Source organism: Phasianus colchicus, chromosome 5 (assembly GCF_987193195.1).
Source record: "Phasianus colchicus chromosome 5, bPhaCol1.hap1.1, whole genome shotgun sequence".
In the NCBI taxonomy this organism is placed as follows: domain Eukaryota; kingdom Metazoa; phylum Chordata; class Aves; order Galliformes; family Phasianidae; genus Phasianus; species Phasianus colchicus.
In genome coordinates, this window is record NC_143440.1 from 52816123 (window position 1) to 52827618 (window position 11496).

Consider the following 11496-nt stretch of genomic DNA (forward strand, 5'->3'; position numbering starts at 1 on the left):
CTGAAGCAGTTTGATTGAGCACCGTGTGACACTAATGTTGCTCAAGGCAAAGGGGAAAAAAACAGCACCAACCAAGTAAGTATCTCTGCTGAAATTACCCACTGGGAAAACACTCTATTTTGTTGCTGGTCCATCTGTTCTATGTCAGCTTTAGGCCAAGAGGGAGGAAATAAGGTAGGCAGGATGGTAAAAATGGGAACAAAGGCAAGATTGACATCTTGCCTTTCTAGTGCTGCAATTAATAGACTACTTCCTTATTCCTACTCACTTCTAGTTGTTTATATGGGGTCAAGCCCTCTCCTTTATAGCTCATGGAAGTAGCTCACCTTCCTGTACAGTAACAAGTTTCATTTCCATCAGAGGGCCGATTCCAAGTTCTAGATGTTGGCAAAAATGATGAGCTGACATAACCCTCAGGCCTCAGGCAAGAAGGAAAATACAGCTTCAAACATGTTATCTATAGAAGAGATCCCTATTTGTGATACAGGCACTGAATTAAGTGAGTACCTTGTGGATTGTTGGCTGCTAAATTTGGATGAGTTTGTTAGTGAATGTCACCAGTCCAGAAGAGGATTCCTGAGACGTGGAGCCTGCATGGCCATCACTGTTCTACACCAGATGCATGGAGGTGAGAACTTTGTTCTCTCTTTTCCAAACAACAGGTGTGTGAAAAAGAAGCGTTGGTAAGGAACAACTGGCTGAAATTCCTTTCTGCTACTTTTACTCTTGTGTGGGTGTGAACTGTTTCTTATTTGTCCAAAGTGAAATATCGTCCATGTGGATATCAGTCATAGGTACTGAAGTAAAACCTGCAGAGCAGTTTCAAGACTTTGCCATTTAATCTATATACTCGGAAGAAATTAGTTGTTGAAGCACCTTTGTGCATTGTTAATATCTCTTCATTTTTGCAGTAGTGTTTGCATTAAATTTTGGCTCATCAGCACTGTGAGACTGTCCAGAAGATGGGGAAAGAAAAAAAAGCAGACATTCTGTAAACACGTACTGTTTATAACCTCCTTTAATGCATCAGGTTTTGGCCAGCAGCTGCACTTTGCAGTGGTTGGAAGTAGTATGCACTTTAACACTGTCTGCACAAATGTCTTTGGCAAAGAGATGTCTTTTTCAGGAAAAAGCACTCGTGTGTTTGAATGTTTTTGAAGTGTTGAGATACTGTACTCTTAATTTGGCAGGCACTGCCTTTTAGAAGTTGAATAAGTACGCTGAGTTTGCATTGCAGGCCTCCAAATAGTGCTTCTAACACAACAGTGTTAGGTTTTGGAGATACCTTTCCAGTGCTTGATAAGTGACAGAGTAGTCAGGTAGTTTTTGGTGGCTGCTGAAACCCTTAGAATACCCAGGGCAGAAGTACTAGTGATTGAAATTGTTTCTTTTGAAGTGCAGAACAGCCACCTGTATGTGCCTTCACAGCAAAGGTGCCACTATGCATCTTCATCTTCTCCTTTGTTGGATGAAACTTTCAAGCTAACTGAACCTAATTCTTCAAGTATGTGGAAATGACATTTGCCAGTGAGGTTTATGGAAGCCCAGATGGCCTCTAAATAAAGATTCTCACATGCAGGGGTGCTGAAGTGAGCCTTTGGGGTGCCTAACAAAGTCATAAACTTGATAAATACAGAGTATTACCATTTATGTCGTATAAAAATATATTTAATGCTGTTCTTTGCTTCCGAAGAGGAAAGTCCCAGTCACAGACCTGCTGTATTTAGAGTGATGTTTCCGCTGAGATTCATGAAGTGGTACAGTGCTCTGTCATGCATGGAAACCTGTCCTTTGACAAGTGAAAACATTTTGAATTGGGAGAAATGAGAGAACAGTCTAGGAAGCAGCTGGTTGAGAAGCAGCTTCACCAAATAGTACTTGCGGTTTACACAGATACCAGGCTGAATATGAACCAACAATACATTCACATTTTGAGTAAAGCAAACAGCATACTGGCATATACCAGAAGGACATTATTTCCAATTGCTCGTGCTGATGAATTGCTCATTCATGCTGAATATCCACTCTTTTCCACTGGTGTCTATTGGAATGGCATGTTTTGTGTCCTAGGTAAATGGGTGAAGAAGAAAAGAAGAATCAAGCAGGATGATGTGCCATGCTTATTTTAAGAATCAGCCTTGTTACAGATGAGAGTAGCAATGGTCCCAGTGCACAGTGACACGTACATCAGTACTATGGTTATAACTTTACTGCTTAATTAGTGTACTGCAGCATTAAAATTTGGCAGTGCTGGTCAAATTCTGAAATTTGCATTTTGTACTCCAGCTTTCTTCTGCTTGACTTATTCCAGCCAGGAAAGCCATATGCAGAATACAGAATCCAGACTATCAACCCTCAGATTGCCAGCACAATTTTTTCACTGCCTCCTTTAGTAGTATTTTATCTTGTGTTCTCACATAAGCTTGAAAGATTTATTAGAAACATTTATTCCTGCCTTGCAATTGCATGCACCCATTCTTTCAGAATTCTGGAATGCTGTTTATACATACACTGACAGAGCTGTAGTCAAGTCTGTGTCGGATGAAATATAGTTTGAAGACATGGATTGGAGAAGTTTACAAAAGGTATGCCTTGAAATTCTCAAACAGTGGTAAGATTCTCTTTATCACTTCTAAAGAAGGTTACTAGAAAAGCTAAAAAGGAGATCAAAACCGTGATTTAGGTTAGAATTTGGTCTACTGATTGTAAGCTTATGCAAACGAGAATTTACCTTCAGTGATCTCTACTGAGTAGCTGGATAAAAAAGCATCTCCAATTCGGCAGAAGAATTTAAGTGGGAGTAAAACAAAGCAAAGTCCTGCATAACAGTGCTGGGTGCTGAACTTGGCTGAAAGAGCTACCAGGATCTGGGACAAGCAGCTGGGGGGCAGTGAATTTTGCAGGCTACTCTTCCATTGTCTGTCAGTTTTTCAATGTCAACCTTTCAGTTTTGCCTTTGCATAAGTTTTGGTGGTCATGTATTTAATATGGTAGCTTGTTGAGTGTAGGCAGTGATAAAGAAACAGGATTTGAAACAGAGACAGTACTGAATATCTTTGCTGTCACTCTGGAGATTTTCCACATCTCGAAGATGGGAAAGATGCAGCAGAAGAATGCACTGTTGTCTGTCACGTCAACATCTCTGAAAATTCCATGCATATAAATGGCAGGAACATACTGAACAACAATATATAGAATATAATACTTTTTAATATAAATTTTACACAGTCACAGGGAAGAAATAGAAGATGCTAGCTAAGGTATTACAAATAGGAGAAGACTTTCTGTCTGTTAGAGATTGATTTACATTAGACTACCTGATTAAAAGACAGCGCTGGTACTGATGGTAGTCTGAGCCCTACATAAAACTTGCTGATGATTTCCATCCTGAGGAAACATGCCAACAGCTTGCAAAGGCTATTAATTGGCACCCTGGGTGGTAGGCCTAGTACTGAACATTACTTTTATAGCTTATATCGCACCACTCGTGCAGGCTGCTCAGCAGAGAGCGCAGAGATAGAATGAGTGCCCTGAAGGCTTCCCAAATGTAAACAGATTTCAACCTAAAAGGCTGCACTAAGAAAGTTTCCACGTTAGCCCTAGTGATGGCTGCTGTGGCTGTGGCATGTTTTCTGGCACTGCTTGAACATTCACTTTGCTCTGTACAGTTTCTGTTTTCCAGACAGAGATCTTCTCAATCCAGGACTGACAAGACACACATATTTAAAATAAATACATTCTGTGAGCTGCTGCTGTGGAAGCATCTGTAATACCCAGTGAGTGCAGAGAAGCAGCTTCTTTGCCAATGCGTGCTGGCACTGTCCTTTGGAGCTGAATAGATGAACCTTGAGTTATTCCAGATGACTGTTTTAGGGAGCTGTCCTGTAGCAAGAATTCATTCCACAGCAAAATAACAAGACTGGGTGCAGACTGGATGTAGTCGCAGTGTGGAGGCAGAAGGGTTTTCCTGGAGCTCCCCATGCTGTGTGAGGAAGATGATGCTTTGCACTGTGTGAAATTAGCAAAAGGGCAGAGATACCTATAGCCTCTCCCACACAAATCCACACTGAGTAGTGGAATAGCACTTTCTGGACACAGAATTCTTTGACAATCACTTGGAATTAAATGAACTATGTTGTCACCTATAGTGGAAGAAACCAGAACACCCTGTTTCTGGTAGGTGTGAACATGGGGCTTTTTTCACATCCAGACCTTCATTCAACCTAGCACAAGGAATGGTTGTATGCCACAATGTTAAATCTGCACAAAACACATAGACATACATTGCTAGTAGATACCTCATTTAGTATGTGAGTAGGTTCTGTTTCATATCCAGCTGTATTGTTCTTTGGGTTGTCTTTTTCCTTGACAGATTGAAATAAACTGGGCAAAAGAGAAATAAAAGTAAACAGCATACAGCAGGAAGGAAGACGCAACTGAAAAGGCCAGGAGCAGGGACACTGGAAAGCAACCCCCTCGTACATTGCTGTCAGTGGGAAATTCACATCTTTCCAACAGCATTAGCTGTTTACAGTCTTGAGAGTGCCCTCTAGTGTAAGTGGGACCTTTGAGAATTTTGATCTACAGAGCAGAACTGTTGTGCCTCTTACGAGCATGCCATAGAAGAGCCACACCATGCTAACTTAAGTGAAGGCACTGGCTGCTGTGCCAGGGTGGCAAAACCTTGGCTTAGCAGCAGCATGCTTCAGCCTTAATCCTGGCTTATCAAACAGGAGTGAAACAACTCATCAAGATTCGGCCACAAGCTGTGTCACTAACTAGTTATAGTAAAATGGCATGCAGCTGTGTGCTGGCACTCGCTAGCAGGTAATATGTAGCTCTTTGATAGGAGTTGTAAACACGTTGTCTGCTAAGGCTGGCGTGCTGCAATATAATAAGAGAATCAAAGGGCACAGAAGAAAGGAAGCAACCCTGAGCCATTCTGATAAAAGCAGGTTTGTCCAAGAAGGCTTTTTATCTTTGAACCCATACTGCAGATCATGGAAGGAAGAGCACCGTGGGACTGAGGGCATGGGGTGCAGTGCTGTACTTCAGCCCCGAGCAGAGGATGTGTGTACAGCCGGATACTTCACCCACTGAAACAGGCTGCCTGCTGCCATAAAGTCACCTACCGCTGCTGTAGTGTTTTACCTACCTAAAAGACTCTCCAAAATATTCCTGTCACTATTTTATCATGAAACATCAGAGCAGAATGAGAGAATTGGCCATAATCTACTCCATAGATCAGTACAAATTAAGAGAAAACTCCTGATATAGAATAGTGTGGAAGGCAGATTCCCACCTCTAGGTATAAAGTTCTAATTTCTCTTTAAATGTAATCTTTTAATTACAGTTACATGGGGAAGAGCCCTTTGGTATGAATGGAGTGGACAAGAAGCATAAGATATTCTCAAGGCCTTCTGGTGTAATGCATATAGGTACCTACTAGCAGGCATGTAGAACGACTCAAAAGCTAGTGTCATTTTCTGGATTGCTATTTTTCTGCCACCTATTCCTAAAATGGAATGTTTAACTTGTTACTGTAAGGTTGCTTGCAAAACCAAGCATAGACAGGAAGACTGAAGGTTGATGAATATTTAAGTTCAGAAATTCAGATCAGCTATTATAAATATTTTGACCTAAAACAAAAGGTGAATTTTTCCTCAATTTATTATTCTCCAAGCACCGAAGTTCTTTTCTGTTTAAGAAAACATATAATCCTTATTTACAATGTCTGTAATTCACACTGATTTGTATTCCAGTCAACCTGATTGTTCCTAACTACCAAAAATTGTATTTTGGAATAGTTGAAAGCACTGGCAGACAGTCAAACATTTACCTTCATTGTATTACTGATGGATCAGAAACAAAAATCTCTCAAAGCTTACTGGAGTATTGAAAATCTCAATCATTTTGTAGGCAAAGTCTGTTGTAGTTCAGGTGCAGATGTGAGGTACTGACTTAAATGGATCTGAAAGGAAAGGAACGCAGTGCTACCTCTTTACAAAGAGGTGATGGTGGCTTTGAGGCCTGACCTCAGGCAAGATGTCTGTGCACTTTCATGTATTTGTAGATAACCTGAGAAAGGGGGATGAGCAGTGAGGCATCGGTGTTTGCTGCATTATTGTTTAAAGTCAAATCTAAAAGCCAAACTTGGAAGAGCTCCAGCTGCGTATTTTTGAGGCATTCTCTGTACCTAGCAAACAATAAATTGGCAGTGTCAGTAAGGATGCAGTAACACACATGGGGGAAAAATAACTGGGCCCACTGATAACCATTAAGATCCAAATGGGAATTTTGGTTCAGAAAATTTCTAGATTCTAAACTGCAAGAAGCCGTGAAGGTGAGCTATGGCCAGAAGCCTTCTGTGCATGTCCTGACTTTCTCAAAGTACTGGTAGAAATGGAATATTAGAAGAGACAGACTTGGTGAGCATAGCCTAGTCTATTTTGTTCTTTAAATTTGCTTACTGGAAATGGAAAGCATTGAAGAAATTGAGATGCAATTTTCTTTGTTGTGTAAGAGAGAAAGCGATCAGCCAGGCAATTTGTCTGTAATATTCGCACAAATACAACAGAAGCAAAGTAAGAGAAATACTGTCATTTATATCCTCTGCTTTCTCTTGCAAACATGTTTTCAAGGTGAAACCAAAATTATCATATTTCTCATTTACCATTAATGGTTTAGGATTCTTTTGGGCTGATTTTTCATATTCCAAAGCTGTGTAGCAACATGCGAAGTGTTTAACTAACCTGGGAGATTGTCAGCATTAATTTTCATTAACGCTCAGTGCCAACAATCTTTGCCAGATCAGATCTCAGCTTTTTTTTCTGCTTCCAAATCACCAGTGGGTCTTCCTCAAGGCTAACTGCTATGAAATTAATGAAGTACTGGGAACCATACTGTTGGGTAGCGTGTCAGTGGATCAGCAGGTGAAACACTTTTCTCCCTATAAGATGCTATGAGACGTTGATACTGAAAATAACAAATTGTTTTGCCTTGATAGCTTACAAATAGGAAATATCTGATCAGTAACAGATGTTATTACGGTTGAGGCTCACAGAGCAATTAAAGATCTGTCAACACCCACAGCCGACTCAGCAGCAACAGCTTTCTGTGTTTGCCCTGAGATGGGGTGGTGATGGCAGGTTGCAAATGTAACAGCCCTCAGAGAAAGTGTAAATGTACCATTAGGTGACAGCTGCAGCAGCACCATCACTGCACATGCTGCTCACTTTCAGATCTCTTTCCCATTAGTGTTTCCCATTAGAGTTTCAGAGCATTCCAAGCAGAGCAGTGTTTTTTTCCTTTCTTTCTCATCCAGCTCTCAGACGGTTGAGCTCCATCTGTTGACATGAACACATGTGATCCAGTGCTCTCTGTGCTGATGGGGCACCGCACGACCCTTTTTACATTTCCACTGACTCATGTTCCTCAGCTTACAGATGAGATGTTCCTCAGACAGCTTCAGGGACATCGCATGTATACTTAAGGAATATTCACAAAGAAAATTCCTGAGGAATAAAGAAAAGACCACAGGTTTGCTATGTGCAGTTGGACATCTTGACGCTTACAAGCACATGCAGAAAAAAAAAAAAACAACAAAGTAGCAATCTTTGCATCTGCGTGTGGCAGCAGCCAGACCTTGCAGCACAGAGGGCATTTCGTTGAATTGCTGTGTGTTACAACTACAGCTTGCAGCTTTCCACAAGATTGGGCTGATCAGCTCTGTGGAAAACAACCCATGTTAGTCTGTATGAAATCGGTGTGAGCAGACGTGCAGTCTAGCAGCAGTTCAGTTGCAATGGAGCATGGCTTTGGTGTTCATTGAGGGAGGAATCCCTCCGGTTGTGCTTTGGTCCAGAAACCTTGTGTGTGTACAGGTGGAGGGTTGAATACGTGGAACTGAATGCGACGTATAGCGCGATAAGTAGACGGCTATAGCGGGCTTATGCATAAATAGGAAATTAACTGTGGTACTTCAACATCGCACACCGAAAGCAGAAAGCCTGAGGAAACCTGGTGATTTCAGTGAAACTAAGCTCCGCTTCAACGCTCAGCGCGGAGCGACGCCGCCCCTCAGCGCTTCCCGCCCCGCTCCTCCATTGGCGCGCGCGGCGGTGACGCGGCCGCTGCGCCGTCGCAGCCGGGGCCCGGCGCCGCTGGCGGAGGCGATGCCGAAGCGCTCGTGTCCCTTCGGGGAAGCGGCCCCGCTGCAGCTGAAGACCCGCGTGGGGCTGAGGGAGCTGAGCCGCGGGGTGCGGGGCGAGGAGTACCGCCGGGAGATCTTCGGTGAGACGGGGAGGGGAGGAAAGGACAGGGAAGGGCGGGCGAGGGGTCGCGGCCGCCCGTAACCCGCCTCTCCTGTCCGCCGGCAGAGCGCACCCGGCGGCTGCTGTTCAGGGGCGCCCAGGCGTGCATGGAGGGCGCCTGGCCCGCCGCGCCCCGCGCCGCCAGCCGCTCCCCGGAGCCGGGCGGGGAGAGCGCGGGGCGCCGCCGGAGCGCGCAGCTGCAGATCGGGCCCGACGGGAAACTGCTGAGGTGTGCGGCCGCCGCGGAGACGGGTGAGTGGAGCGAGGGTGGGAGCTGGGAGCGGGGCGGGAGCCGGGCCTGGAGCCGGGAGGGGAGGAGCGGTACCCAGAGCGAGTGAGATGGAGGGAGACCGGCTGCTTCCGCCGTCTGGTAGCGATAGCGCGAGGGGGACGGGCTCTGAAGTGCGAGAGGGAAGATTTAGGTTTGGTGTTTGGTAGAAATCCTTTACTCAGAGGGCTTTACTCTGCTGCCCTGAGAGCTGCGGGTGCCCCATCCGTGGAGGTTGGGCCGAATGGGGCTCTGGGCAGCCCGCGCTGGTGGGGGCAGCCGGCCTGCAACACGGGGTGGAGCTCAGCGATCTGTAAGGTCCGCTGCAGCCTAAGCCGTTCTGTGAGTCTATGACTGCTGCGAGCAGTGAGCCCTGTGCTGCTGCCCTCAGCTGTAGTACCAAGCAGAGATGACGAGTTCCTGCCGTTCTTAGAGCTCTCTGGTTCTCTCTGTTTTCCTAGTTTCTTAGTTGCATCTTTTCTAAGCAGTTCCACCGGTGGGAGTTTCCAAAGCCTGCTCCTCCTGTGTAAGAGCTGCCGATGTGAAGGAAGCGTGTGCGCAATGCGACCGGTTCGTGTGCCAGAGCTGCAGCAGGGTCTGCAGCTGCTGTAATGCTGTTACCTGCTCCTTGTGCTCCATCACTGAGTAAGTGCCTTCGGAGTTTTTGGGCTTCTTGTAACCCTGTGCACCCCGACGATCTGTTGTAGTTTATGAAGCCTCAGCAGTCATCTTAGCTCATACATCCAATTGACTTAAATTCTTTGGATATTGAATTAGGAGCAGCAAAACTGTGTGAAACGTGGAAAATGAAATGGCTGTGTGAAGTAGTTTAATCAATTTTCATGAAAGCCTACTTGAGCTTTTCATTTAAATGCTCTGGGGCAAATATTCCTCCTGCCGTTTCAACAGCAGTGTAGTGTTCTGGCCAGTGATGAGCAAATACAGTCCCAAGGAGTGATGTTAAAATTTCCATATCGTCATTAAGGGTTCTGTGATGTAAATAAAGTGTTGTGCTAGGAGTCATGTGGTTACTGTTTCCAATGGAGTAGAATGCCATTCTTTTTTGTGTTCCAGGTACAGTGGATGCACTCTGACTTTCTGTTTTTCTTTCTTTTTTTCTTCTTCTTTCCCCTCCTAGTTACAGTGATGTTGGTGAGCAAGTTCTCTGCAATGGCTGCTCGATATTTCAAGTCTGAAACCTGATGAAATAGCCTTTATAGCTAAGCTGTCTGTAAATTTCATGAAGTCTCCTTCCTACAGCTGATCAGTTAATCCTTTTAGCCTGTGAATTAATGATGGGATTTCTATGTTTTATATCTTTATATTGTACTTTTTAATATTGTAGTTAAATAAACTTTTATATTTTGAGGATTTCTACATTGTTTTGAGTCAACTCTTGCTTTGTTCACGATTATGACGTGTTTGTCTGGAATGGGCTGCTTTGTGCTCTTACCTGGTATTCCTTGTGTCACACAGAATTCAGTGTCTCTCCTGTTGTTGCTCATATCAGGACACTCTTTTTGTGGATCAGAATAGAAATCATGTGTTCCTCTTGTGCTTTCAGGTGAGTGAGTATAAGTCTATTCTGAACACAAAACACTTAGTGAACTAGTTAGGGTAGTCAGCCATGCCTGAAGGGTCTTCCAGATAGAGAACTTGCTAATTTTTAGTTAGATTTTCATAAACTGTTGCACGTCTTCTCATTACTGCCAGCTTGAGTGGTTTTAATTGTTATTTCAATAATCTCTTTGATAGTGAAGTGGTACTACGGACTTCTTGAGGGGGGAAAAACAGACTAAAGAAAACACAATACTTGAATGTCAAAGACTGCTTTTGCTGCACCTTCCTTATAAGGTTATTTCTTAGAAAGCAGCTTATTTGCATGAGCTGATCATCTATCCTGTGAATTTAATATTGTCCTGAATAACTGCCAGAAATAGCTCAAAGTGGTCTGAAAGATGCTCAGCGCTCAAGGTCACATCTCCACTAACTGCCATTCCTCATCTTCCTTTGCTGTCATAGCAGAGACCAGTTTGCTTAGCTCTGTTTGTGCTATAGGGGTGTGTCTGTCATTAAGCACTACTGGAAGTCCCCTCAAAATAGTTTTTGTTTACTATTTTTGCAACAGCTGTAGAAGAGAAAAGAGTTATAACTAGAGCTCCATATCCCATATTTGCCCTGAATTCCCAAAGCAGAGTCGCAGAGTCTACCACTTATGCTTCCCAGTCTTCTCAACTATAATCAGTACGTTCTGCATAGAATAACTTTTTCTTACCTGTTTCCCTCCACTCTTGCTACTTCTGTCTGGGGAAATGAAAAGCCTGTGCAATACTAGCTCAGCTGAAAAACTTACTGGTCTTATGGGGAGCATCTTTATTTCAAATGCTATTGAAAACAGTCATAAAATCACAACCAGGCTTGGGAAGGGACCTTAAAGCCCACCCAGCCCCAACCCCTGCCATGGGCTGGTTGCCCCCCACCAGCTCAGGCTGCCCAGAGCCCCATCCAGCCTGGCCTTGGGCACCTCCGGGGATGGGGCACCCACAGCTCTCTGGGCAGCAGTGCCAGGGCCTCACTGCCCTCTGAGTAAAGAATTTCTTCCCTTTATTTAATCTAAACCCACGCTTCTTCAGTTTAAAGCCACTACCCCTTGTCTTATGCCCTTATAAAAAGTTAATATCTGCTTTCAGAAGTCCCCTTTAAGTATTGAAAGGCTTCAGTAGGGTCTCCCTGGAGTATTCTACTGCTGATATTCACAGTTTCCAAGCACTGCAACTAACCAAGTGCTCTAAAGCAGGGTAGGCAGTTAGCTGTTGCTGAATAGCAATGCTTCCTAGCTGCACATGGCCTGGCTTTGGACGTGACATCCGTAGTGAGACCTGGAATGACGATCTAGGCACCTTGCAAATACCTCAT

General features: G+C 44.1%; 1 protein-coding gene across 1 annotated transcript; it reads left to right on the plus strand.

Annotated features, from left to right (window-relative positions):
* The first annotated feature begins 8117 nt into the window (after nucleotides 1–8117).
* On the plus strand, nucleotides 8118–9957 carry SIVA1 (SIVA1 apoptosis inducing factor). The gene is made up of 4 exons (XM_031592903.2): nucleotides 8118–8292; nucleotides 8379–8564; nucleotides 9069–9225; nucleotides 9719–9957. Exons 1-4 carry the CDS (start codon nucleotides 8175–8177, stop codon nucleotides 9774–9776), a joined length of 519 nt encoding a protein of 172 aa, XP_031448763.2. The 5' UTR covers nucleotides 8118–8174; the 3' UTR covers nucleotides 9777–9957.
* Nucleotides 9958–11496: the final 1539 nt, after the last annotated feature.

Bases quoted from the DNA above. Each gene is read 5' to 3' on its own strand.
- SIVA1 (XM_031592903.2), top strand. From the start codon at position 8,175: ATGCCGAAGCGCTCGTGTCCCTTCGGGGAAGCGGCCCCGCTGCAGCTG. The intron at 8,293-8,378 runs GTGAGACGGGGA...GTCCGCCGGCAG, and splicing joins GTACCGCCGGGAGATCTTCG to AGCGCACCCGGCGGCTGCTG. The intron at 9,226-9,718 runs GTAAGTGCCTTC...TTCCCCTCCTAG, and splicing joins TCCTTGTGCTCCATCACTGA to TTACAGTGATGTTGGTGAGC.